This window comes from Semicossyphus pulcher, unplaced genomic scaffold (genome assembly GCF_022749685.1).
Source record: "Semicossyphus pulcher isolate SPU_LCO1_2020_fin unplaced genomic scaffold, fSemPul1.0.p SCAF_17, whole genome shotgun sequence".
Taxonomy (NCBI): Eukaryota; Metazoa; Chordata; class Actinopteri; order Labriformes; family Labridae; genus Semicossyphus; species Semicossyphus pulcher.
In genome coordinates, this window is record NW_027211681.1 from 13,754,088 (window position 1) to 13,781,849 (window position 27,762).

The 27,762-nt window shown below is 44.3% G+C and overlaps 1 protein-coding gene across 3 annotated transcripts in view; it reads right to left on the reverse strand.

Annotated features, from left to right (window-relative positions):
- Positions 1–27,762, reverse strand: part of LOC138594618 (microtubule-associated tumor suppressor 1 homolog) — a 93,035-nt gene that overhangs the window by 50,402 nt on the left and 14,871 nt on the right. For 2 of the 3 annotated variants that reach the window (XM_069665777.1, XM_069665775.1), the window contains exons 2-4: positions 9,431–10,917; positions 8,874–9,308; positions 4,989–5,187 (exon numbers count right to left, since the gene is read on the reverse strand). In XM_069665777.1, coding sequence (XP_069521878.1) covers positions 4,989–5,187; positions 8,874–9,308; positions 9,431–10,519 — 1,723 coding nt within the window. In that variant the 5' untranslated portion in view covers positions 10,520–10,917. The remainder of the gene's footprint in view (positions 1–4,988; positions 5,188–8,873; positions 9,309–9,430; positions 10,918–27,762) is intronic. The other variant, XM_069665776.1, reaches the window with a different exon arrangement.

Genomic DNA, 27,762 nt, shown 5'->3' on the forward strand with positions numbered 1-27,762 from the left:
TCCTTGCTGTAATGTTATCAACATTTTCAGCCTGTCAGTGACAAACATAAGCAGTTTTAATGGACAAACATTTAACAGGAGTAATTACAAAACGTCTTTGTACATAAAGGCAATTTAGATCCCACTAACACTAAATTACCTTTTCTACACTGGTGGTTTTGTATGTTTATACCAGAGATTTGCTCCATTATTTGTGTCTTTTATTCACTGCAACAACTTTGTTTATCTACTGAGATCATTAAAGTTTCTCTCTGCCGTCTGCAAACATGAGTTCTGCCTGTTAGAGGAGTGAGAGGGAGACAGAAAGCACAAAGAACTGTGAAGAAAAGAGGGCTTGTTATAAAAAGAGAGGGAAAAAAGTTTACATGTGTTCACCGCAATTACATTACCTCACATTAACACACACATTAACACACACACACACACACACACACACACACACACACACACACACACACACACACACACACACACACACACACACACACACACACACACACACACACACACGGTCCCTGTTGGCAGAGGTAGAGCAGCAGTAAAACTTGTACTGCAACTGAAGCCAGCAGGAAACATCTGGCTTCGTTTGGTTTCAGTTCTGATGAAACGCCAGCAGCTGGACTCTCTTACCTGCGATACAATGTTAGGTAAGAGCTAGCTGCCTCGTGCCTGCTGCTGAAACACAAACACACACAGTTTTCTGACGACTCGAGTCTCTCCCTTTAAACACACACACAGTTTTCTGACGACTCGAGTCTCTCCCTTTAACACACACACACACACACACACACACAGTTTTCTGACGACTCGAGTCTCTCCCTTTAACTGACCGCATTCCTCCTGTAATCTCGGACTTTAACCTGATTCTGAACTAACATCACAGTCTAATCAAACAGCAGCAGCATCGGACCACATTCACATCTTTTCTCTCACGATAATGTTTGCAAGATGTTTCGCCGAAATCTGATATTTTCCAACCCTTTTTGCCGATTGCAGATTTCTATACCGATATATGAGGCACATGTTTTTTCCACCTAATAGGAGAGAACATCAATTCTTGCCTGTAGTGGAATTGATATCGTGCCTACTCTTATTGTAGTGGCCAAAAACTGCCATACCGCAGACATCTTGCACCATTCTTCACACTTGGCGGAAGAGGCGTTGTACAAAAGGTCAAGTCTCTGATCACTCACGTCTCTGAGCGCACCTGAATGCAGCATCCCCCCAGAAACACGGCTGTGAGGGAGACATGTCCGGACTTGTTTACTGCACCTACTATGTAGACATCAGTGATCGCCGACGGACTCTTTTTATCGTGTGTGCGTCCATGAACGTGTAAGTTAGTTTTGCACTGGTGTTTATGTTACTCTCTGTTAGCGACGGCTGTGGCCGCGAGTGTATTGCCGGTGTGTTTGATCCGTTGTTAAGTCAGTAAAATGACGCGAATCTGAGCTAACTGTTAGCTAGTTAAGAGTTGTGAAAGTTGTTTAACTTCTAGTCATTGGCTCAAGTTTTATTTGTATATTGATAACTTTGTGCAGGCAGTGCGTGCACACTCATGCAGAGTTAATGTCAGAGCATTGCGCACTACTTCTTAACTTAAAACCTGTCACCTGATAAATGTTCTTGGAGCAGTGAAGAAGAATTTATTTCCAGTGAGATGAGGTGATTTCTTCGGGGTTATAAACACACATATATAGACACATTGATTACACATTTAAGGCCACATCAGAGGCATTTGTGATTATGGTATCTGTATTGTACAACTCTACATGCATGCTTAGTTTACAGATAAAGAATATTGAACCAAGAAGTCAATCTATTCAGAGTGTGTCGCACTGAAGCAAAACCTGACCCTAAAGTGACCCTTTGATAAAACGCTGACCGGCCTCAGTGAGGTGAACTCCTGCTATCTCTCTAACTGGTTTCAGCTGTTTGGAGGAGCAGAGATAAAAACCCTGAAAACGTCGGCCGGTCCGGTCATGGAACAGATCTGTAAAGAAGTAATCAAGGCAAATTCAAGATGGCCGAATGCCACAAGCACTCAAAGGAGGCCATTGATGGAGATCTTCGTGAGAGGTCAAGAGGCGTCCGAGGACAGACGAGCTTCTGTCCGTCAGAATGTGACCTTTATATCAGGAGAGAGATCAGCTTCTACACACACACACACACACACACACACACACACACACTTCATCCACACGCTCAATATGCACAGAAGCCTTTTCCGCTATGTTGATGACACACTGTAGCTCACTGATCATGGAAAACAACGGTCAAGTTACACACACACACTTATGGACACACACACACACACACACGGAAACACATATCCATAGAAGAGTGGAATTACAGGCCACAGGACACCAGACAGGAGACACCATGTTTAAGTTGAGCGTTTCAACAGTGTCTCGTAGCCAGCAGCATGCACTATATTTTGCTAACACACACACACACACACACACACACTCTCAAACTCTTCAGGCTACAATGTCTGGATGTGACGTGACGCCAACAGCCCTCTCCATTCCACCATTCAACACAAACCCTTTTCACACACAAACATGACAAACAGGGAACAAACACCTGAAATTCCCTCGAGGAAAACAGAAACAAGAGGACGGAAACATCCTGTCAGCATCAGCCCTGCACACTCGCTGCTATTTCTGCTCATTGTGAGGTCATTTACAAATGTGTCATATCCCTACAATCTGTACAACCTAAACTAAAAGGTTATGTAGGTTAATTAAACATAATAGTTGATAGGAGTATTTAAATTGTCCCATAAATAAAAAACAAATAAAAAATCTGACAAAAGATTCAACTAAATAAAGACATAAAACATTTATACCAAAATTATTTTAAATGAAGAAATGTATGTAAATATAATATATATATGTATAAACATGTAAAATATGTATCAACACTCTGCTCATATAAATAAAATATTTAAATAACTAAAGCGAGTGAAGGCGTTTGGTCCTACATCGTTTTTTCTGCTGATTGGGAGGTCATTTCTTGGAGTATCGTCAAATCTCCAAATCCCTCAAATCTGTTCAATGTAAGCTGAAAAGTGTCCCCGTGTCCACACAGCGCCTTTTTCTGGCAGAACAGTGCTGGTAGAGCGCTGGGGAGCGCTAGGATGAAGTGTGTGTGTGGTGAGAGAAAAAACTCTGCAGCATTTTGTTTCTATGACAACAGTAAGCTTCACTTACTACAGAGCTAACAACACGCTTCCAACGCGGAGGGCGATAAAAGCACAACACTTATTAGCAACACTTCCGGTTAATCTGATCCCACAAACGGGCTTTTTTGGTCTCTACTGTGATCAAGTTGCTCCTCCATGTTTGGTGGTAACCAGGATGATGAGTGGCGCCCCATCTGATAGGTTACCTGAAAAAAGCAGCGGTGAGGACACCAGCGCCTTTCTGAAAAGTTCAGAGATTTTCAACTTGAAGCGCTCGGAGCAGCCGCACAAAAAAGGCGAAGCGCTCTGAAAAATGACGCTGGGTGCAGCGCTTTTTCTCTAGGCGGCGGCACGCAGTGGCATACGCCCTGTCCTCGTTGGGAACAACTGACAAAAGGCGTGGCGCTCAGAAAAAGGCGCTATGTGGACACTGGCCCTTATGCAAGTCATTAAGCTTTAATAATTGATATAGTATTTAAAGCGTTTCATAAACTGAAAAATAACACATTTTCATTTAGTGTTGCTTAAAAACATTTCTTAAAACAGCAGAAGTTATTTTAAATCTGTAAATCAGGAGGCGTCGGTTTAGCTCAGCGGTTAAATCGCACGTCCACGCTCGGCCCCCCGCCACGTAGCATCCCCACTCTCTCTCCCCCCGTCTCGGACGCTATCCACTGTCCTCTCCCCTGATTTTAATGTGCAGAGTGCAAGCAGTTTGATAGTTTCATGTGCAACAGAAAAGCAGTGCCTTTTGGTGCTTAATATCCTTTAAATCTATACATCCTAACAGGTATACAAGTTGTGTAAGTTTTGTTCAAACCGTTACAGTTTATATTTTAGATCAGTTAAACTCAGATTATGCAAACAAATATCCACCACGGATCACAGGAGAGCGCTGACACATGCAAGTTTTACCCAGTTCTTAAACGACGCCATAAACTCACAACATGGTGACATAAAAACTGGAAGCCTTCACTGTCTGCTGCAAAAAGAAAGAAGCCTGGAGACATTATGGTTTATATTCTAGATCATTTAAAGCAGCAATCTCAACAATCTCTGGTGGCGGCCCTGAATGTTTTCATGTGGTTAAGAAGTTACCCAAGTGTCCTTTAACTTCCTCTGAAAACAAACAAGAAGGTGCAGGGTAAAGTTACTCTGCACACACACGCACACACAAAAACAAACACACACACACACACTCTGAGTGTCCAGCAGAAGTTTGTCAAGTGTCATGTGGATGTAGACGGAGATTAAAGACCTGAAGAATCTCTGCTCTTATGCAACACTGCAGCTGAGACTTTGTCTGTGTGTGTGTGTGTGTGTGTGTGTGTGTGTGTGTGTTTGCAGCTGGTGTGTTAGCTTCTCCATGTCGCACACACAGTCACAGTACATGCCTGTCAGTCAGCAACTTACTCGCTGTGTGTGACAAAGTGTGGAAATCACACAACAGAGTGTGCTCGAGCCTGCAAAACTGAGTGTGTGTGTGTGTGTGTGTGTGTGTGTGTGTGTGTGTGCGTGTGCATATAAGTGGTGTAGCGGTATGTGAAAGGCATTTTAACTGGCAGCTCTGCAGTGTCAGCCTGCTCATTTCCTGAGTCTGCTGCAGAGACAGAGCAGTTTTTCTTCCACACACATGCACACACGCACACACACACGCACACAAACACGAGTATGTATGCCTGACACACACACACAGAGAATCTGAGACACACACTCCATGCTGCATGCGTGCTGCTGTGTGTTTACATGAAGTAAACGTGTCACACTGAGCAGCTCGTGTTTACGTCTCGGACAGACTCACCCAGACTCTGACTCGGCCTCCGTCTGGTTGGAGATCCTCCCCCGGCGCTCTGTCCTCCCTCCCTCAATGTGGAGCCCTCACCCTGGATCTGCCTGGGCCCTGGAGGTCCGGTCCCTGTCCCTGGAGGAGCTGGAGCTGGTCCCGTGGGCCCCTTACTTCCCTGCTGTCTGGCATTGGGCCCCAGCTTGGAGGAGACTTTCTGCAGGAAGAGCTGACGTTTAGTGACAGCGTCCCAGCCCAGGGGCCCCAGCTCGGAGCTGCGCACCGAGACCATGGTGTTAGCCATTCCCCGCTCAGAGTCAGAAATGTGGAACGGGGGAAGCGAGGGAGGCGGTGAAGGAGCAGAGGGGAGGAGTGAGGGAGAGAGAGTGTTGAGACAGAGGGGGAGGAGAAAAAAGAGAGAGAAGGAAAAAGGAGGAGGGGGGAAACTTGGGAGTGTGCTGCAGCCACAAGAGGGGTAAAAAAAGTTGCTATTGTGTTGTACATTCCCCCTGAGGATGCCGACTCTGACCAGGCCACTTTACTCTTCTCTCCCTTTCTCTGCGTTACCCCCACCCCCTCCCCCACATGTTCCTCCCCCTCTGACTCTATAAACACCGGCACACATGGAGCGAGTTTGTGGATGAGGGTCTGGCGTCGGTCTCAGACTTTTCAGAGGAAAACTCGCTGAAGTGTTGTTCGTTGTCACCGCTCACAAGAGGCGGCTCGAGTTCCCCATTCTTTACTCAAGTAGAGGTACAGACACTCGTTTAAAAAAAGACTCTGGTAAAAGAAGAACTGAACCAACTTCTGTACTGAAGTGAAAGTGTAAAGCACAGGCTCTTTAATGTCTCACAGTATACAGTAAAAAGTGTCCTACTCGAGGACATCTCTGCCGGCTGTCTCTGTGCTAAGCTAACTGAACTTCAGCTCATATTTGGAGACTAATAAACTTAAATCAAAACTTCTAATTAAGAAAAGAAAACATCCTGTTAACAATGAATGTTAACTTTGCTCCAGAGTCGTCTTGCTGCTCTGAATCAGCACTGAAGTCGTCTGCCATGTTGGCTGTTTCACTAGCATCCATGTAGCTACAAGTTCACCCTGTCATGACCTTTACACTTCTCAAGCTACGGTTATAACATTAACAGACTCAGAATCTTGTCTTTTGAACCAGTTTGGGCTTTTAAACGTGAATCTGCGACTACCTGGTTCTTGTTTTTTAAGTTCAGTCAAACACTTAATATCAGCCTACATGAGGTTCACGTTCAACCTGGAAGAACCACATTTTCCAGAAGCCCCAGCACTCATTTGGACGTTAAACTTCTAGGCGACTACTTTGCTAGTTTTTCAGGTCACATTATCGTCTTCATTAATACAATAATTTACCTAGCTTAAGGATTTTAGCTAAACTTAAACTTATTTAAGCTAAAGTTAAAGTTAGCAGCAGTTCGATTGCATCCTGCCAACGCCCTGCAGAAGAAGAGACACTGATGACTGCTTCTTTCAGTCTTTATACAAGTTTTAGTCACTGAGTCGGTTTGCTTTTGAGCAGAGGGGACCTCTACGGATAATTTGGCTCATTAACGAGGAAAAGTGCAGGAATCTTTACCCTAAAAACAAGCTGGGGATTTAAGAAACAAGCTCACTGAAGCTCGGCCCTTTCGCCTCCTGAAGTCCTGTGTCCACTTAAAAGCAGTGTAGTAACACAGATTACTTTTGTGAAAGTATTTTTTATCAGTGTTAATCATCAGGCCTGTTTGTTTTGGGGAAAAAAAACATACTTCTGTGGATAATTCAGCTCTCTGTAAACCTTGTGAACTTTCATTGTGCAGCTCTAAAAGAGTCTAAAGCACAGAAAACACAGCTGCGCATCTCCTGCAGATTTGTTTGTTTCTGATGCACATGTAAAGGTTAGTGAACGTGTGTGTGAGTGTAGGTAACACAGTTCACCTGTTCCACACACACCCTGCCCTGACACAAACCCCCCGAGGCTGCCTGTGAGAGAATACGCCGAGGCAGGTTTGAAACCTGTCACCTCACTGGATCTTTAAAAAACACATTCCAGACACACACACACACTCACACACACACCCAGCACTCCCTCATTCAAACACACTTTAACCTGCTGTAACTTTGTCTCTGTGTGTGTGTATCAACAACGCTAAACAACAACAACACAGCTCAGGGCATCAGGCGACTGAAGCTCTGTCTTTGGATACATGTGTCTGTAGTTACGTAATTGTTGCCTGCCTACCTGACCTAGGCAAATGTTGCTGAATTTCCTCTTGATTAAAGACCATGACGAATACAGTCCTTTACACTGCGCAGCCACCTGTGCTTGTATTAAATAAAAAAGATACTTTTATTACCCTACATCCATTAATTGCCCCCCCACACAGGTTATATCACCGATGATGCGTTCCCATGGAAGGCAACACCTCGGAGTTTCACAATGGCTCTGTTGCATAACCTGCATCTCGAGCCAGAGCTGTTACTGCAGCCTTGTTGGCATTTGAATTAAAAATTACATCATTTTAACAACTCAACTGGAGCTCACTTTAAACCAAAACATGTTTTTAAGACGTGGACGTAGCTGCTCAAGTGCCTTATCTTCGGCTTAAGCCTCGGGGCCTAAAAGTAAAGCCAGAGAAGAAGTGCCTTAAACCTGCAACCTGTCTAATGCCCAGCAGGGGGCGAGTCTGATTGTGTTACTAATGAGTTTATGATCTCAAGCTCTAGTTTCAAGTATTCTGTAGTATGGTTTCAGTTTACTAAAAGACTCTGAGGAGTCAGCTGTTAATTTTCCTATAAGTACGTTTTTAGGATGGCTCTGAGAACTCAACACACACAGCAACTTAAACACACAGACAGTTCCCTCAGTTTCTGTTGTCGCGTCGGCCACATGCAGCGTTTTTGTTTTGGCTGCGCATGTGTGTTTTGTGTATTTGAATGACTTTTCTTAAGCTGCTGTGCGTTGAGCTCTCAGGGCCACCGTACATTTTGTCTATAAGCTGATATTTCAGGGCTTCCAGTGAAGCCCGCATATATCCAAATACCTGATAATGAACACCTGGGCGAGACCTCTTCTCAGTCTACTGGTCGTTGTTTACAGTCTAGCAACAGGAGTCGGAGTGGAGAGACAACATCTATGACGGGATTGCTACCAGCACTGATATGCATATTAATCTGTGAATACTGATTAATAAAAGGCTTAACTGTCATCTATAAATAGCCGGTGGGAACATGTTCGTCCTGCATTTTCCTACATTATCTACAACATTTTCCTCATGACTTTACGGTCTAAATTTCTAGCTGTAAGTCTAAAGCTATAAAGCTAAAAAGCAGGATGTGTTTTAGGGAGTGCATACATCAGTCGATCCAGTCAACTACAATGAGTACTTTTAAATTCACCCTTTCCTCCAAATAGGGTCACTTCTGGCTCCAAAAAACAAGATGGCGACGGCTAAAATGACAAACTTGAGGCTTCAAAAGGGTTGTCCACAAACCAGTGGGAAGCACCACGATGGCTACGTCCACTTTTATACACATTTTTTGGTTCAAACATGAGAAGTCAAAACTACTCGAAATTCAGACCGAAACTAAAACACTTCCAACAACACCTTTTGCCCTCTTCCCACAGAATTTGCTGATCAAAATTACCTTTTCTAACTAATTAGCTAACTAAGCTAGCAGTAGCATAAGAAGCAAGCGTTTGCTAACCCCGCCCTTTTATCTAAATATCGCCGCTTCTGGTTCTAAAATACCAAGAAGGTGACGGCTAAAACTGCAAACTGTAGGCTTCAAAGAAAACTCCAAGAACCAATGGGTGACATCGCCGTGGCTACGTCCACTTCCTATATATGGTCTGTGATCTAAACACTCAAACAGGCAGGTATTACTCACTCTGTTGGGATTCCTTGGCTTCTCCACTGCAGCCTTTCCAGCACCTTCCCTTTGGTCGCCCACAGACTCCTCATGACCTTCACTTGGACATTTAATCTCAACACCTTCAGTTGTTCCACGACTTTCAGGCACTTCCTGGACGGCCTTCCTGGGGGAGTCCAGGGGTCCTTCCTCAGCCGCCTCAGACACCAAAGAGCTGCTCGAAGCTGAGAGTTTTCGACTGACGGTAACACTCTTCTTCTCAGGCTGAGCGGAGTCACTGGATGCCGTCCTGTGGTTGGTTTTGATGTTGTTGCTCTTTCCTCTGGGTTTCAGCACGGCGACCAATCTGACAGGACCTGTGGACGACCTCTGCTTTTTATCCCCCTCCTCTTTCTGTGCCTCCTCCTTCCGGGGAGCCGCTCTCTTCACGTTCGGTGGAGCTGATTTGACCTGCTGAGAAGAAAAGAAATGATAAATGTTTTTTGACGTATATTTTATTTTCATGGCACCTTTGTGACTCTTTACAAGACAGCTGTACAATACTTAATACATGTACCCTTTTCAGCAACACTCACCTTGCCGGGTGTTTTAGGTGGAGATGTGTTCGAGCGGGACCCGACTTTAGCCTTGACATTTTTCAGGTCCAGTTTGGAGACTCTTTTTGCCTCCACACTGGGTCGTCTGGCGGCTGTGGACGAGGATGTTTTGGGAGCAGCTGAAGTCGCAGTGGTTAGTTTGGTTTTTGCTGCTCGGGCTGGTGGGCTGGTGTTAGGATGGGTTGTTTTGGCGGATACTTTGCATCCTTCAGCTTCCTCGGGTGGAGGAGATGTGACTTCTTCAGCATCTGGAGCTGGATTGTCGGGGGGAGATGATATCAGAGGGGTACACAAGGCAGGAGGCTCTGTATGGAGGGGACAGGCCACGTCAGGCTCTTCTAACCCCAGCTCTGACCTCTCGTCTTCAGCCACCGCTCCCTCTGTCAGGAGCACGCATGAGAGGCTGCTGAGGGTCGTGCTGCTTCTCCGCACTCCCACATCAGAGCAGACAGACAGGAACAAACCCTCATCTTCATCATCATCATCATCATCTGCAGGGATTTCTGTTGCATCTGAGTCTGGCGTTGAGGAGCTGTGCCTTCTCTTCTCACTGCTTCCACTTTCACTCTCCATCATCAGCGTCAGGTTGTCGTTCCAGGTGTCATGGCGGGACTCGCCGCCGTTTGCGTCCAGGTAAACGGACACAGAGTTGTCGTTGGATTCTGTCACCTCTTCTGCTGTTTGCATCTTTCCTACAGAGACGTCATCATCATCCACCTTACTTTCCTCCTCTTCCTCCTCCTCCTCCTCCTCCTCTTCCTCTGGCAGCCACTTTGAAATGACAACACCCGCCATCTCGTCCGTTTTGGTCGTCACAGTCGTCACCAGGGTGACCTCAAACATGTCGTAGTCCAGCGGGCTGTCGGTGCGGCCCCCGCTGAGGCTGCTCAGACTCCGCAGGGACTCTGGGGAGGACTCCCCCAGACAGGAGGAGGAAGACGAGGAGGAGGAGGAGGAGATTGGGAAAGCATTTCCATTGTGGTCTCCTGCGCTGTGAAGAGGGAGCCTCATGCTGGAGCCAGTTTTCCCCCTGACAGGGAAACCTTCGCTGGGCTGAGAAACACTCATGTCTGGGTCAGGAGGCCGGTCTGAACGAGGCTGAAACTTCTGATCTGCAGTGTGTAGAGTTTTAATTTCCCATCGGATATCTGTGGTTCTTCTTGTTGGTTTTGGAAGAGATATTCTTTTTATACTCTCTGAATCAGTATCTGAAAAAATGTCAAATCCATTCTCTGGAGAGCTTACTGTTTGTTTCTTTTTTCTTCATCTGTTTTGCTCAATCTTTACTGTGTCAAGAGTTTCAGTCCATCCACGTATTCACATTAAACAGTGCACAGACATGCGTTAGTATTTCCAAAAGGTCTCCAGGTCATCGTGTCCTTGTCGAGTGTTGTAATTTAAGCCGCTCCTTGTGTCGGATTTGAAGCAAAGATTCCACAACTTCAGGACTCTGCTGTTGAAAACATCTGGAAAACAAGAAGAAAGAAATATAATTAATTGTTAAACTGGTTTTTATTTTTTTGTTTTTATTTTTGAGGGGCTTTTTTTGCTCTTGTTTTATTGGTAAAGCTAAAGAGAAGACATGACAGGCCGGGTCGAGAGGAGTGCACGTGCAGCAAACGACCCCGGCAGGAATCAACAAAGCCCCCTAACAAGGTCGCACGCTGCACCAGGTGAGCTACTGAGCCGCCCTGAACTGGTAAATTTGATTAAAAAAAGCATAACTAGATCAATAAAACCAATGGATCAATCTTAATTGTAGATATTTGGCACTCGTTCCTCTTAAACATTGTGAAAAACAGCGACACTGTAAGAAAGAGCGTCTGAAAAACATCACTTTTAAAAAGTAATAACATTTTTATTGTATTCATAAAGGCACCATGTACAATATTTAATATAAATACCATCTTAATGTATATTCTAATTAACTTCTACCATGTATGTTTTCAAAATAAAAGACAGGAAGTTGGAACCTCAAGCTATTTTAAACTAAACTAAAACTCCTGTAAGAATCAGATGCAAATGTTGAATCTGATAATTGTGTAAATTTAAGTTATTTTAGTCGATAACACTTTTATTAACATTATATTTTTCCCCCTGGCTCAGCTGCTGGAAGAAACCGCAGTCTGCACACTGGTCAAACAGTTGAGGGATGCTGCCCCCTGCAGGCTGGAACCAGGAAGTGATTCTGGTGCAGTCCTAATGGAACTACAAGGATGATAAAAGGATATTTAAATGACCTTGGGACGCGATGGATTTAGACTGGAACAGTGATTTTGACCCAGAGCGTTCATTTTCACAAGAAGCAGCCGACATGCACATTAAACCCATTTAATATAAAACAAGTAACACCATGAGACCACCACCATCAACTATAAGACTTCTAAAAGATGCAACAGCTGTTTCTCACAGGGTCGTTTTATTACAACAACTAGACTCCAGTTGAGATTATTTCCCATCATGCTGCTGGTGGAAATCTAAAAGAAGAAAAACAGGAGCAGAAGCTTCCTTGTATGTGCAGTGATTTGTGTTATCTGCAGAGAATGAGGCCTTAATGTTAGCCGGATTAGCATTACGAGCTAGCAGGTGCCACATTTCACCTGAGATACTGACACTAAAATAGCTTTTTACAGACAATGTGAAAGAATAAATTGAAACCAAAAGAAGTTTCTCATCTTAAAAATGCTAAAATTATCATCATTGTTCTGTTTTTGGAGGGAAACAAAAAGAGACAAAGCCGAGTGCAGACTAATTTCCTAAGTTTTTCAGACCCGGGAAGACCCACTAATAAATGCAGATTGTCTCTTTTCCCATTGCCAGTGAAGTAAACTCCTGTCGGTCTCTTTTCTGCTGCGTTACCGTCTGATGTCACAAACGTGTCGGAGACAGGGTTAGTAAACAGTGAAGATGTTACGGTGGTTAGGTCTATATGCATCTATTACTCATTCAGTCTGTGTATCAAACTCCGCTGACTGCAGAGTCATTTGACTCGGGTCTGTTGCCGATTGGAACCTTTCCCAATAAGCATAAAAGCCGGGTGTTAGCAAGTTTTCTGACCAGTGGGAAAGCGACTATACTGTCCAAAATCATTAAAATACCACAAATCAAACTCACAGCAGCAATCTTCTTGTCCGAAAACGTGGGACTGACACCTGCTGTATGCATGCGTCTGCCCGTGCATGTGTGTGTATGTGGGTCAGGGACAAAGAGAGGAGCAGCTAAATTAAGGCGATCAGATCCAGGACGCTGCTCTGTCTCCATTACCCGGTAATGACTGCAGGGCCCCTGGGCGACACAGAGAGGAGACTCACTTCCAGGTAGACAGTCGAACAGATGGAGAGGAGGCACACAGATGAAAAGTGCTCCGGAAAATGTTGCCTCACTGAAACAGGACACCTGAATCCCGCTTTGTGTTTAGAGGGGCAGAATTACGAGTGCAACAAGTGCAACGAGTGCAACCGCAATGGCCCAAACTATTTACGTTAGAAGAAACAGGCTGCAAATTAAAAAACGATGCAAATTCAAAAAACACATCAAAAGCAAAACGCGGCAAATCCAGTCAACACAACGCAAGTGCTCCAGGTGTAACTGTGCTAATCAGCTGTTGTGTGATATGCCTCTAAGCTACTTTGTGGTTTCCTGTTTAGTGTAAAAACACTGGATTTCTTTCACACACCCACAGAACAGAAGGGAGAGCTAGCCGACTTTGAGGAAACACTGCATCTGATAAAAAACTGTATAGGATTATAATCACACACACCCTACCTGTAACTGATACATATGCCCGAGACAAAAGGTTCAAATAAAGCCTATGCTGTGCATCAGATGTGTGGTGTTCTGAGCTAAAGATGGTGAGGTTAGCTCGGCTCAATGAAATATTAACACTGTCACTGCACTCTGACTGACCTGCAGACGCAGCTTCGCCTGCTGAGAGCGGAAAAACAACCGACCTGAGAATCAAAAATTCATCAGGCGCTCTGTCCCCGCCGAGAAGCTGAAGGAAAGTCTGCACATCTCTCAGACTCACATACAGACTGGTACAATATACTGGAGCTGAACCTTTTAAACTACAGGTGCCAGTAAAAACAGTGACTGCTGTCTGTCCAATCAAGTAAACCATAAACAAGGTAAATAAATAAAAGGTGTATTACTGTACTCTGAAATTACAATAAATGTGCCTATCCATCCATCCATCCATCTTCTTCCGCTTATCTGGAGCCGGGTCCTTGATAGCAAGTTGACCCAGACGTCCCTCTCCCTAGCAACGTTTTCCAGCTCCTCCTGGGGGATCCCGAGGTGTTCCCAGGCCAGATTGGATAAACTATCCCTCCAGCGGGCTCTGGTTCTGCCCCAGGGTCTCCTCACTGTCGGATATGCCCGGAAAACCTCCACAGGGAGGCGCCCAGGAGGCATCCTGATCAGATGCCGGAACCACCTCCACTGACTCCTTTCAATGCAAAGGAGTAGCGGCTCTGTCCGAGCTCCCTCCTGATGTCCGAGCTCCTTACCCTATCTCTAAGGCTGAGCCCATCATTTCGGCCGCTTGTATCCACCATCAACAAACAATTGGAGGAGCTGGTGAGCCTCCACTTCAAATGTTAGTGATGAATTCCTTTCAGGTGAGTTGGTCCGTCTAATCTCGGACAAATATTTTGTGAGGAAACGAGGCAGCGGCTGCCCTCCGGCACCCTGAGCTGTTTCAGACTGACGCCACTCAAACTCACAGCCTGGTGAAAAGGCAACAGGAGCCGGGCAGCTGTTCAACCAGCAAACCTGTGCTCCCATGCATGAAAATAAACCAGACTTCACAAAGATCCAGTCACGTGTCCTTCAAATAGTCCTGATGGTGGCGCCACAGCAACTGCCTTTGAAAATTCATAACAAATCAGTCGTACGTGCTACAACTCTGCAACTTCAACCAGAAGTAGAGAGCATGTTCACATGTTTATAGTAGAGCTGCACGACTGTGGCCAAAATAATAATCACAATCCAATTATTTGGATCAATAGTGAGATTTTAAGTGTACTTTCACATTTAAATAGCAGCGCTTTGGGCTCATGTACATATTTAGCATCACACTTAAAATCAGGTTCTTTACCTGAATGTGGTGCATCATGGGTAATTTCACTGTGTCTTTGGGAGTTGGGTGGATAGGGTGTCTCTGTACAGCATCTCTGTTCTGGATGTTGGACCTGACGCTTCTTCCTCTCAGCCTTCACACTCTCATCATGCTGCACGTTGAGCTGTTTTTTCAGCTGCTTGAACAAGTTAGTTGTGTTGCTTTGCGGCGCAGACGCAGGTTTCTTGCTCTCTTTGGAGGTATTTCAGGTTTAGGGCAAGAACAATGATATGCAGTCGGCTGATGACGAGCCGTTTCGGGGGACCAGCTCTTCGTCTTCTGTTCCAGACATTTGACTTTAGTTTCCCTGACCGTCTCTGTTGTTTACTCTTCCACTCTAAACTGCCGCTGCCAGGTAGGCGCTCATCACATGACATGCCAGCTCAACCAAAAGTGAAGCCAAAACCTCTCCATCGCCAGAGTGCTTGATTTTATATGCAGCAATTTTCTACAGGTGGAGCACGCACTTTAAATGTCCTTGTTCCACGGCTGTGTTGAATGCTTGATTCTGATTGGTTAATTACGGCATTCTGAGGTCTGCTATTTCTCGACAACAGACTGTTGCTAGGGATTCAGCTCTAATTACACAATCCGGAGGACTCCCTGTAATCATATCAATATCATCATATGTTTTGTGCTGCATGAATCAGACTCCTTTGACTAAACTTGGTCTAATCTCATTTTAGAGTTTCTTTAGGCACTTTTCTAGCAGTTGTTTCTGTCCTTCCTATTTCTGTCTTGTTTTAAAGTTCCAGCCCAAAATCGGTTTTATTTTTTACAATGCAAAGAGAATAAAAGACAAATACAGAAATGAACGAGCTGACGTGAAGCCTCTAAAGCCGAACTGACTCTCTGTGGCTGAAACTCGTGAGCTGCCCTTCACCGACCAAACGTCTCATCTGATCCTGTTACAATCAGCTTCCCTGTCGGCCCGCGGGGCCTCACTGCGTCCGAGCGTGTGTGTGTGTAAGTCTGAAGTGAATAACAGGGCTAATCCACAAGTTTAATGACTATTGTAGAGCGGTCGGACCCCGCGATGCATTAAGACACGCTTGTCAGGCCAGTTCTGATCAGAGCTGGGCGGAGAGGAAGAGGAGAAACACGAGGAGGAAGAGAGCGACACGAGTGAACAAGAGATTAAAGAGGCACCGCTGAGCTATTACAACAAGAGACCAAAACACCAGGAGGCCTTTAAAGTGGTTCATCATTAACTCAGTCACTCTTTTAACAACTGCTGCACATTTCAAGCAAGACAAGTTAAACTGACGAAAGCATGAGAACATTTTTCATTTGATTCAACAAAAAAACAAATAAATCTGTTGCTTCTTGTAAGTTATGGAATTAAAAAGAGCTAAATAAATACGAGACATGAAGAATACAACAGCAGATGAGATAAATATTGTTTGACCTCAGGATCATTTATTTAGAGAGAGAGGGAACAGTGGATAGTGTCTGAAGGAGGGAAGGAGAGAGTGGGGACACGCGGCAAGGGGCCGAGGGTGGGTGTCAAACCCGTGGGCGACCGTATTGAGGACTGTAGCCTCTGTAAATGGGACGTGCGATTAACCGGTGAGCAAACCGGTGCCACGGGAGACGCAATGAGAGGAGAGCGTCTACCTCGGAACCCATTGGCTATCGTCTGACAGCAGTATATGCCTCTGGGAACGACAGCCAACTTCATTTAGCGGCAAACGACTTCCAGCCAAGACTTCCTTCTCCGTGCGCTGCATTGTTTACAGTCCAGTCAGCAGCTCGAGAAGCGACCGTGTGTTCAGATCAAAGTGAAGTGAAGTTCTCCCTCCAGATATGTCTGCTTAATAAACTCTGTCATCTCTTGGTTCATCCCATCCCCCGGAGGAGCGCCCGTTCATCTGTCTGTGCTGAGTCTCAGATTCACTGTCACAGTCTCAATGTAACAGAAACAGATTTTCTTGTGAGTGACTTTAATTAACAGCTCTTCAGTTTGCTGAAATAACAACATCATGATGCAGATTAGGAACAAGTCAACATGAAGCTTTGTCAGGTCTGTCCTCAAGAGGAGAAGAAACTACTTTAACATGACAAGTTTGTTGAACGAAGGTCGGATAGATTGTTTCTGATGCATTCAAGGAAGTCGGGAAATCCAAAGGCTGAACGGCTTTCCTGATCTAGATTAGATTGTTAGCTGCTGCAGATGTCCGTTTATAGAGATTAATAAGAAGCTAAATCGTTGTCAGATGACGCTGATGGGAGCCGGGATGTCGTTACGGTGGATTACGTTCCGCCTGCTTCTGCTCTCCACATGGACTCCACGGATTTCCTGCATACACCGCAGCCTGCTGATACGTGATTGGTCAATATAACTACAAACATACGACAAACCAGAACACTTTTCATACTAAAGTCAAAGTCATACCAAATTATCTTCAGTCACTCTCTCTTCCTCCCTTTTCCCTCAATGTCTTCTTCAGTCTCTTCTTCACCTCTGCTGTCATGTTAGTGCTCAGAACACAGAGACAAGACGGGAGCATTTTGCTGTCAGGGCTTCTCACAGGAGATCACACCTGTTTGACCAACGTTACGTGGCGTTCAGGTCGCAGAGTAAGACTAAAAGAGGCCCCTTTTTAACCATGATAAGAAAATGATGATTTGATGTACTTTGAAAGACTTTTATAATTGTTTTATAAGAGACTTAAAGAGTTTGTTGCTTAAGTTAAGAATAAACACAGATTTTCAAAAGAACAAGTGTTTTAAATTACAATCTCTAGTCTCCACAACTTCACTCCTGCCCTCTGGTGTTACGTAACCCCCCTGCAGAGGTTACATTACTTCATCTGGCTCTGAGGGCGTTTGTTTAGTTCAGGGGGGGAGCCCTCAGGCTCGTCTGAGAAACACATCCTGAAGTTAACTTTCTCTTTGCTTGGCTCTCATGGTTGCACACACAGACATGAAAGATTCAGACCTCAGTCTGCAGCAACAGACCTCTGTGCTGCGGGGGGTCACATCGTTTATTACTGTTGCATAATAACACACATGATGGTGAAGGAATGGAAATCAACCAGAGCGCCCAGAGGGACTCGTAACACAATAAATATACATTAACAAATATCTAAACTGTGTTCAGCATCACTGTCTTTTCCCCGGTGACCTTTGAACCACAGCACTTTATCTTCTTATAAACAACACATCACCTCACTTGTTCTCTCTCGCGCTCGTTCATCGTTTTTAAAAGCTTCATAAATATAGTCATAAGAGTGCCATACAAAGAATAAGCTTTAATATTTATATGCAAAGATAAGAGAAAAAAAATCTAATCATTAAAGAATAACCTTTTGTGTTCATGTGTTTCTGTATAAATCCATTTATATTCTTTAGAAATAAATATATTTTTTTTATTTGTGTACATAAACTTTTTTCTATATATTTTTTTATAAATTATATAATTTATCACTTTTTATCATTTTTTGCAGCCTGGTAATTTGGACAGTATATAAAATATAAATTATTTAAAATTATAACTAGGGAAAAAAAACTCATTTATAAAGGGATTGGAAATTTATATATCTTTAAATGTGTAAATATATACAGAAAAAAATGATTTAAAATATATTCACATTTTTAGAATTACTCCTTTAGATTTGCTTTTGTTATTTTACTCACATTTCCACATTTAATTAATCTTATTTAACTCTCTGTTTATCCACATTTATATCTGCAGTCTTTTAAAGATGTTTTTTTAGCTGCTGCTAACGTCAGGACACGATTCCACGATTGTTCTTATGTTTTCTTTGTAAAATGTCATTGAACAAAAGTAAATATGAAGCATACAGAGAAATTTATAACACACTTAATCATTACCGAGGGAGGCGGAAGTGCCACCAGATAACTTTCGTAACCTAGCAACAGTGAGCGCCGGTGAGAAGCGCTCTGAAATGGAGAGACACAGGGCCTAGGGTGTCAGATCTAATTTATTAAATCCTTAAAATCATTAGTCCTTCTGTCCTGGTCATCTCTCTTTCCTACTGTTCAGATTGTTCTTTCAAACTTACAGTTAAGAGGAAAATGTTGAGCAGACTGCGACGCTGAGTTCAGCCTGAATCTTCCAACACGTCTACTGCTTTAGACAGTTTAGACTGCTGTTGTATTCCTCTCTCTCTCCTTTTCACTGTGGCCTCTTCTTCCTCCTTCACCCTCATCAATGTCAGTCCACTGACGTGATGTGATAAGATTAAGTTTGTGTCTGTGTGTGCGTGCAACAAGCCAGTATGAACCTCAGAGTGGCCCGTGCCAGCCACAGCTGACTGCACTAGAAGCTATCTGTGGTGACAAACAGTCACCTCTATTGTTGTCGGCAGATCTTTATGAACCTTTACGTTTTTGTATCCTCTATATGCTTTGTTTGTCAAAGCTCTTTGTTTTTAAAAAGTTGCTACGTACATTAAAAAGTTATCATTATCATTATTATAACAGTTATTAAGTGCTAGCTGTCAAGACATTCAAACATTTCCATCCAACTCCATTCTAATTGTTTCAGCTCACCTCACTGTCGTTTTTATCTACATCATCTAACTTGTAGGGTTTCTAGTTAGCTTGTGAGCTAAAGTTAGCATCAACTCAGATTGCAGCCCTCGATGAGCGTCGGAGAAACAACGATGGTTTTATTCACCGGGTGTGTTTGTTTAGGCTAGGTGCAGTTCTCTGAGTATAATTTGCCTCATAAACATGAACACCTAGTTTGTAAAGTTCACAGTTAACAATGACTAAAAGAAAAAGGGGCAGACACTGAAGTGACACAGTGAGAGTTGACTCGGGGTCCTCCCTTGGTTTCTCTCTCGTTGCCCTGGATGTGAAGTGACACAGCGACAGTGGGGTTTAATACTGCCTGAGCGATCTGTGAACACAGTTCAGTCATATCAAGCGGACGTTTTAAGAGATTCGTTTAACTACTACGTTTTTTGTCAGTTGAAAAAAACTATTCAGGAGTGATTCATAAAACACTAAATAGCTTTAATGTACTTGAATATATGATTCTGTACTCAGGTATCCTTTGGAACTATTTTAGCGAGAACATCAGGTTACATTATATTTTACATTTTATTCTCAGCCACCATAAACCAAGGCAGATAGAATATTGAGCTTAAACAGCTGAGGTTGAGGAACACCCGAGCCGCAACCTGTCAACGAATCCAACACGGAAGTGTCAAAAAAACGCAGTTCCTCGAGTGTCCACTTGAGGCTCGCTCCAAAAGTGAGTCAGTCCCCATAGAGCCCAATGTTTAAAGACCCAACTATACAGCAGAAACAAACATGTTTGCAGCCTGGTACAAAAAATGTTTCAGTCTCTTTTCACCATAATTAAGCCCGACTCTTGCTTGTTGGAGGCTGGAGAAGACTTTCATGAACCAGAGAACACGGAGGACGTACTTTTCCAGATGAGGCTGGCCGACAAAGAGGAAACGTCTGTGCTTGTTTGGTGAGTTTTTTCCTTCAAATATTTGTTTAGCGCTAGCTTTCCTGATGGATGGGTACAGTACTGCTCTTCAGTAAGAAACTAGCTGGATTATTCGGTGAAAAATGATCAGACGTGGAGCTGTCTCAGTGTTGCACGTGGTGAACTCTGTGTAATCTATAAGGTAACCAGGGCACTCTTTGTGTGAACAGACCGGAAAAAACAAGCACCACCTGTGATATATTCAGAAAACTGAAGTTTGATTTCAGTCTGTGCTGCCCGAGCCACTTTCTGACCCAAACAGCTGACATACGGCAAAAAACACGTCACATGCATGCGTAGGAAAACAATGTCCTCTCGTCCCCTCTCGTTTCTGTGCGCTGCATGCGTAGGTATTAGGGATGGGCATTTCCAGTAATCTCAATAATCGAGTAATCAAATTACCTCATGAGTCGAGTACTCCAAATTATATATTTTTTTACCGTTAAGAAAACACACGTCGGACACGGACCTCTCGGCCCGGAAATAGATAGTAATGTTCTCTTACAGGCATTAGCCTCCTAAGACTTTACATTAATTTCAATAGTCAACAGTAGAACGCAACCTTAACAGACCCTTCAATTAGTTATTACTTCAATAAGTTTTTTTTACATTCTGTTGTAAAACGTCACAGCGGTAGCGGACTGTATGGACTTCTGTTCTGTGTTGCTTAACACGTAGCTCACTCGTTTTCCACTCTCGTAGCTGTTGTCCGCCGTGATGGTGGCTTGTACTCCAGCTCAACAAACGCCATCAGCTCACGGAAGCCTTCTCCTTCCACAACACTTAATGGGAGCAAATATCTCCGGTCACCAAGTTTGTTATCATCAGGCTAATCTTCTCCGCTCTGGTATCATCACAACGGCGTGTGCTAACAGGGCTAGCAAATGATGTGATGTGAGAAGGAGAACTAGCATTTCTATGATATTTATTTATGAAGTTCAACCTGCCAAAGACAATGATGGTGCACTTCTACACTGCCATCATTGAGTCCATCCTCTCCTGCTCCATCACCGTCTGGCATGTGGCTGCCACTGCCAGGGACAAGGGCAGGCTGCAGCGTATCATCTGCTCTGCAAAGAGGGTGATTGGCTGCAATCTGCCATCTCTTGAGGACCTGTACACCTCCAGGACCCTGAGGCGTGCAGGTAAGATTGTGGCCGACCGCTCTCACCCCGGTCACCGTCTCTTTGAGACCCTCCCCTCTGGCAAGAGGCTGCGCTCCATCAGGACCAAAACCTCCCGACACAGGAACAGTTTCTTCCCTTCTGCTGCCAGCCTCATCAACACGGCCCCCACCCCACCTCCCACCACATATCTTGCACAGCACGTTATCGTCGTCCTTTTTGTCAAATTACTTCCAGACATCACTTTTCCTGGTCACCGCTGACATGGTGCATGTAACCGAGTTAAACTACTGTAGCTGAACACAACGCATGTGTAACGTTACTCGAATAATGACATCAACAAGGAGTACTCGATTATTCGTCCCCATCCCTAGTAGGTATACAGGGCCGTTGTACAGAGACTTAGTGCCGAGGGAAAGGGCTGTCTGACAATGATGTGAAGCGGTGACAAAAAACTAAAATCCAGCATACACTTAACCTGACATGTTTGGTTATGTGTAGAACTCTTTTAAGAGGCCGAAGTACGTGGTACTCCTCACCCCGTCTGCAGTGGTGCTTAGCTTCCGTGTAGGAAGTCCGACCAGCTTCTCCTAACAGGGGCCATGCTGGCTGTTACACAACAGCTAATGCTAGCATTCAACCACTTCCTGGCTAATATTACATTTGCTGGGAAATAAATTTAATGTCAGCTAGGAATGCCTTTCCTAGTGTGTCGTGTACCATTAATATTAGCCTTCAGTCACCTCCTAACTAACGGTAATATTATAAGTTATTGAATGCTAACATTAGCTGTCTCCTAACCGTAGCTAATGGTCATCAAAAATGTCATTGTAATGTTTTAAAGCAAGTATCTGAGAACTTCTTTGGCTTTGTGTTCTTTATTGTTCTAACAGACGGTCTTAGAAGTCTGTGCTCCAGTTTTTTGGGTGAGGGAAATTCTAGTTTTATTTTGTTTATTTGTTAGCAGAAGTTAGCATGCGTCTGCGCTAACCTGGCAACTAACCTCATGCATTAATGTATTTGTAGCAGCCCGTGCACTGGAGAGGGGATTGTTCTTGATTTTTCCCTGCAGAGAAGACAATGGACCATAGTGATGAAAAGACCGGCTATTTTAAGTTACCCGTTACCTTCTATCCTCTGCTTGCTAGCTGTCCCACCCGAGGAGCGTGAGCAAGCAGAAGGCTACGTTCCACAAGCTCTATTAGCTTCTTTAGTCGGATAAATAAACGACTGCGGTCACTACAAATACAGTCTAATTTGGTGAGAAATGTTGTCTCCAACTAGCTAATTAGGAGGCAAGTCTATAAGCCATGATCATTGACTGTGTAGCTTTGATAACTTAGCATTTGCTAACTCCTAACTCCACTCTAGCTCCACCCTCGTTTACAAATATGGTGTAAGATTGTGACAGCCAAAACACCACAGCTTGAGGCTTCAAAATGGCAACGAACCAATGAGTCACATGAAATTGGCGACGTTGTCTTCTTCTAAACAGTTTATAAACTGGCCCCCAGCATACAGCAGGGTCCTGGGACTCATTTGAAGAATACAACATTTCCATTCATTAAAGATTTTAAAAGGAATTTGAAATCTATATCTGCTGAACTGATTCTGATCTGAATGCGTTTGTTTTATTCACGATGTGAAAGAAAGCCTGCAGCTCTATTCGGATGGTTTTTTGTTTCAGCCGGGCTCTCGGCCAACCAGGGAGCTTGTTAGCAGGCAGGAGGCTGCAGGCTCACCTTTCCCTCGTGCACACACTTGGCACAGCGTCACCACTGCATCACATTACAGCAACACACATACGGTACTGAACGCACACATCAAACAAAACCCACAACACAAGCTAGGTATTAACACACAATGAGAGGGCGGCGAACATCAGTACCACCCTCCTCTCGCTGCATCAGACACAGAGGACATCCCCAACGTAGGAAATAAACAGACTGCTTAGTCACTCTCAGAGAGGATAATGCCAGTGTGTGTGTGTGTGTGTGTGTGTGTGTGCGTGTGTGTGTGCAACACTTATGTCACTCTGCCATCAGGATGTTCCCACCTACAGTCACTGCATCTGTGTGTGTTCATTTGTGGGCATGTATCTGTAATCTATTGTATTCTGACGTGATATGAACACTGTGTGCAAGGTCGTATCAGGAAATGTGACACTGCTGACAGTGTGTGTGTGTGTGTGTGTGTGTGTGTGTGTGTGTGTGTGTTCAGATGGCGGATCACACAAAGTGATGATACGACAGTGAGGATGGTAGAGAAAGTGATACAGCCGTATAACTGTCATTGTATATTCTATTTATCGTGTCTGTAAAGCAGATAAAAACTCAACATACAGCTCTGGAACAGGTGTGATAGGATGTCAACATGAATGAGTGTCAGGAGAAACTGTTGGAAAATGTTGAGTCACTGCTGAAACAGGAAGACGCAGCATTACAGTAAAGTGTCTGATCCTAATGGACGGTGAGAGCGGCGTGGAGCGCAGCGATGAAGGTGCTGGGTGGAGCCGACTGGTCCGCTGCCAGACCAATCAGACCTGGATCGAGCCCTTATATAACTAGCGGTCCCTCTCCAGCTCAGACACCACCTCTTTCTTTACGGATCAATACCTGGATACATGATTCATTTGGACTGCAGCCTTATTAGCAGTGATACTGGAGCAGTGGTTATGTAGGACAGAATTAAGTACCAGCTAGACAACAAATTACTGCTTCCGGTATTTCTAAACCTGGGCCCTTTTTTAAATTGATATTTCTAAGTCTAAATTATCATCAATAAAAAGTCTTGAGTAGATCACTTCAGCCAGCAGCAGGAAGATGGGCTGCAATGGCTGCAACATAATCCTTTGGGGCAAACGTGCACGATCAAAATCATCCGCTATAAGTTCTTGTTGTTTCCACTGACAGGCTCAGATTGTTTATTTAAGTGTGTGACAGCATTACAGAAAGGATCCCAACAGAGATGGACCTTTTTGTTAAAGAGGAAGATGCTTTTTGTAAGCTTGAAACAGCCGTTACATCGCTCTCGTCAAAGCCACCAGACTCCATTCATAAAAACACTGATTTTACCTTGCAGAACATGGGACTGGCTGGTCAATTGTTGCCTCCATCTGTTAGTTTATTTGTGTTATTGTGTGACTTTGTTTCTGTTTGAACCAAGCTAACAATTTAAAAACACCACAGTAACACAGCTAAACTAACTGCTTCAGACCAGCACCTGACATTCTGCTAGGTAAAATTAGTGGTTATGTCAATGGAGTCTGGTGGGTTTTAAGACGTCAACGTAAAGGCCATGTCTGGTTAGAAAACAGAACGTTACTCTTAAACAAAAAGGTTTATCTCTGCAGGGATCCATTCTGTAATGTTGTCAGACACTAAGAATAACAAGTTGAGCCGTCATCAGCAAAAACAATCACTTCCAGTGGAGGTAATGTAGATTAAGTTGCAGAAAGTAAAGCCTGCTGAAGCAATCAACTGGAGCAATTCCACAACTTGTCTTTTTTTACCATTAAGATCCCAAAATATGCATATGCATGTAAAATAGGGCCCCAGTATAAAAATAAAGGAGATATTATAATAAAATGTGACTATCATGCACCATGTCTGTGATTATGAGGCCTCATCACTCATTAATTATGGATCTGATGAGTTTTGGTTTTGTGTAAACAGCATTAAAACAAGCTCACTCGTGCTCCTGCTCTCTCAAGAGCACTGTAGTAATGTTTCCCACCATTGAAAAACAGGACAGGAACACATGATCTGTCCATACATGGTCAGAAATGTTCAAACACTCTGTACGGTGGTTTTACTTTACTTCACAAAAATTCCTACACAAGCAATCTCGCGCAACCTCTCTGCACGAGCCCCATGTACAGTTTGATCTATAAAATATGTTTTCTGAGCTTTTTAAAATCCTAATCAACATCTCAGAGTTTGAGCTGCTCCTCAGAGGCCTCCTCTCTCTGCCTCGGTTTGACCTGTTGGATGCATCGCGGCTCTATGATCCCGTTTGCACACACTGAACCTCCTCTGGGAACAGCGACGCCTCGACTCCTCGACTCCTCGACTCATGTTAAAGTGTTGTTAATCCATCACTTTGACTGTTAGCTCCACTGCAGAGCTGAGGCGGATTTTACAGCGAGTGAAGGACACAGTGGGTTACTAAAGCTTATTGTGACCGCTTACAATTAAGCTCTCGAAGTTTTAAACAATCACATGATGAAGCTTAAAAACATTCTACTTAGTTTGCATATTAGCGACTTTGAAACACGCATGTTTGGGTAAGTAAGCTGCAGTTTACCGTCATGTTTTGCAGCTCAACTGTTTTCTTAGCTTTCGCAAAAGTTTAATGGATATGAAATATTGAACTTTTGCATTGGCCTCCATGTTAAACTCGTTTAAACGTAGAAAAACTGCAAACCCCACATGCACATGCAGCCCAGTGAAACAATGCTTCGACTGTACGTACATACATTGTGAAAGGATCACGTTTCTTGTGCAATCATCTCCAGAAAGCATCTGGAAACCATCAAACCCACCATCTTCAAAGACGACAGAGGAAAGACCCCGTGAATGCTTTATACATTCAGCTTCAGCATCATCAGCTTCTTATTCTCTTTATTAAAACCCCAATACGTTTTTCCTGTTATGTTCAGGAGTTTCTCCTGGACTTTATATAAACTTCCAGGATTTCTCAGCACATATAGGCAAGTTTAAATACTTTAAATGTTGTAATATTTACAAGTCAAGCTGTAATTACAGTACAAGAAGAATTATAATGATGCTACTGACTGTAAAAGGAAGTTATTGTGCAATAATTAAAGCCAACTTGCTGCAAATGATCGACCATGTTAATGTTGAATGATTGACTTGTTTTGCATTAGCAAACATCTCAAAGTGCACTCGCTTCCCAGGAGACCTATGCCCCACACGTACGAACACACACACACACACACACACACACACACACACACACACACACACTAATGAAGAAGAAACACACACGTGCTGATCCCGTGCAAAACTGTTGCCAAAGCCATAACTTACTTTTCCGTCTCTGCTGTCTCTGAGGCTGCACTGCTGCAAAAACAACATCCAGCAGAGAAAATCCTCCTTCAGCTCGCTCACACTCCTCTCTTCACACTGACATGCACTTGGCTCGGCTGGCTGTCCTCACACACACACGTGCAAGCACACACACACACACTCGATCCACCTCCTCACACACTCAAACACACCCCGCTCCGACGCTGCACTGCACTGTACGTTCATGCGTCGTATCTTATCCCATCACCGCTGTGTGTGAGTGTGTGAGCACAGGCGAGGGAGGACTACGCAGGCTGTGACGGTGGTCGAGAGAGAGAGGGAGGGACGAGACGGGGGAGGGAGGGGAGAGAGAGAGAGAGGAGGGGGGCTGGAACACCTCCCTTTTTGGTTCTGAAACACGAGCATGCTGCTCAGTGCTGCAATAACAAGAAGCAGAGTGTGTGTGTGTGTGTGTGACTGTCAATGCAAACTGGCTCATAATGTAGCAAAAAGGTAACAACATTCCTACACACACACACACACACACACACACACACACACACACACACCTTCCTCAAGGTCTAATGTGGGAGGGGGGAGTCAGAGTGTTTACACAGAGCTGGTGTGTGTCTGCCAGGTAACCTTACCCAGGTCAGGGTCCACCCCCCACCCCCAGAAGAAGTGGGAGGGGTCAGTCCAGCCCGGTCCAGAGCCGCACTGAGCCCCCTCCCCGTTATTGGCTGCAGGAGTCTGAGGGGAAACTGAGAGGGAGGTTTTGGACTGAAGAAGAAAAGGGGGCAAAGATGTAATGGAAAAGTAACCCATGTAATCTGATGGAGCACGAGGAGGAGGAGGAGGAGGAGCAGGGGTCTACTTGTGCGCTAATGGGAGGAACAATCCGAGCAAGATTGCGACATGGCCTGCCAATAGACTGAATAATCACAACATCAGTGGATTATTTGATCCGAGCACTAGGCTGGTACTGGTTCTCCCTTCACGTAATGATTGCAATCACTTTACATAATGTTCTTACAGCATCACAGCAGCTAAAATGTCTTCACTTCCACAGAAACTCAAACTGCTTTTCACAAGGTCAGAAGACACACTCATACACTCACACACACACACACACACACGGACACACACTGGCCCTGATTTCTGTACTAATTCTGTCACTCTGTAATAGTGTGAGGGTGTCAGGAGAAGCCATTCTGCAGAGAGGAAATACACGAAATGACCTTTTAACACTGCATTGCGTGGTGTAGGCATGTAATGTGTTAAACCCAAAACCTGAATAAACTTCTTACGATGTAATTTAGCGTCCAATGCACATACATTTCCTGATATTGGGTTTGAACAGGGCGAGTTAAATCTTGCTCATCTGTATCCAGAGTGTGTGCTGTAGAGATCGGCTGGTGGAGCCGCAGTATCGACGACCCGCCCCTTCCTCTACCCAAAACACACCTTTACCTTGTGTCCTTGCCGTGTTGGAGCCCTCAGGTGTCCTTGGCGTGTTGGAGCCCTCAGGTGTCCTTGCCGTGTCGGAGCCCTCAGGTGGGCTCAGTCTG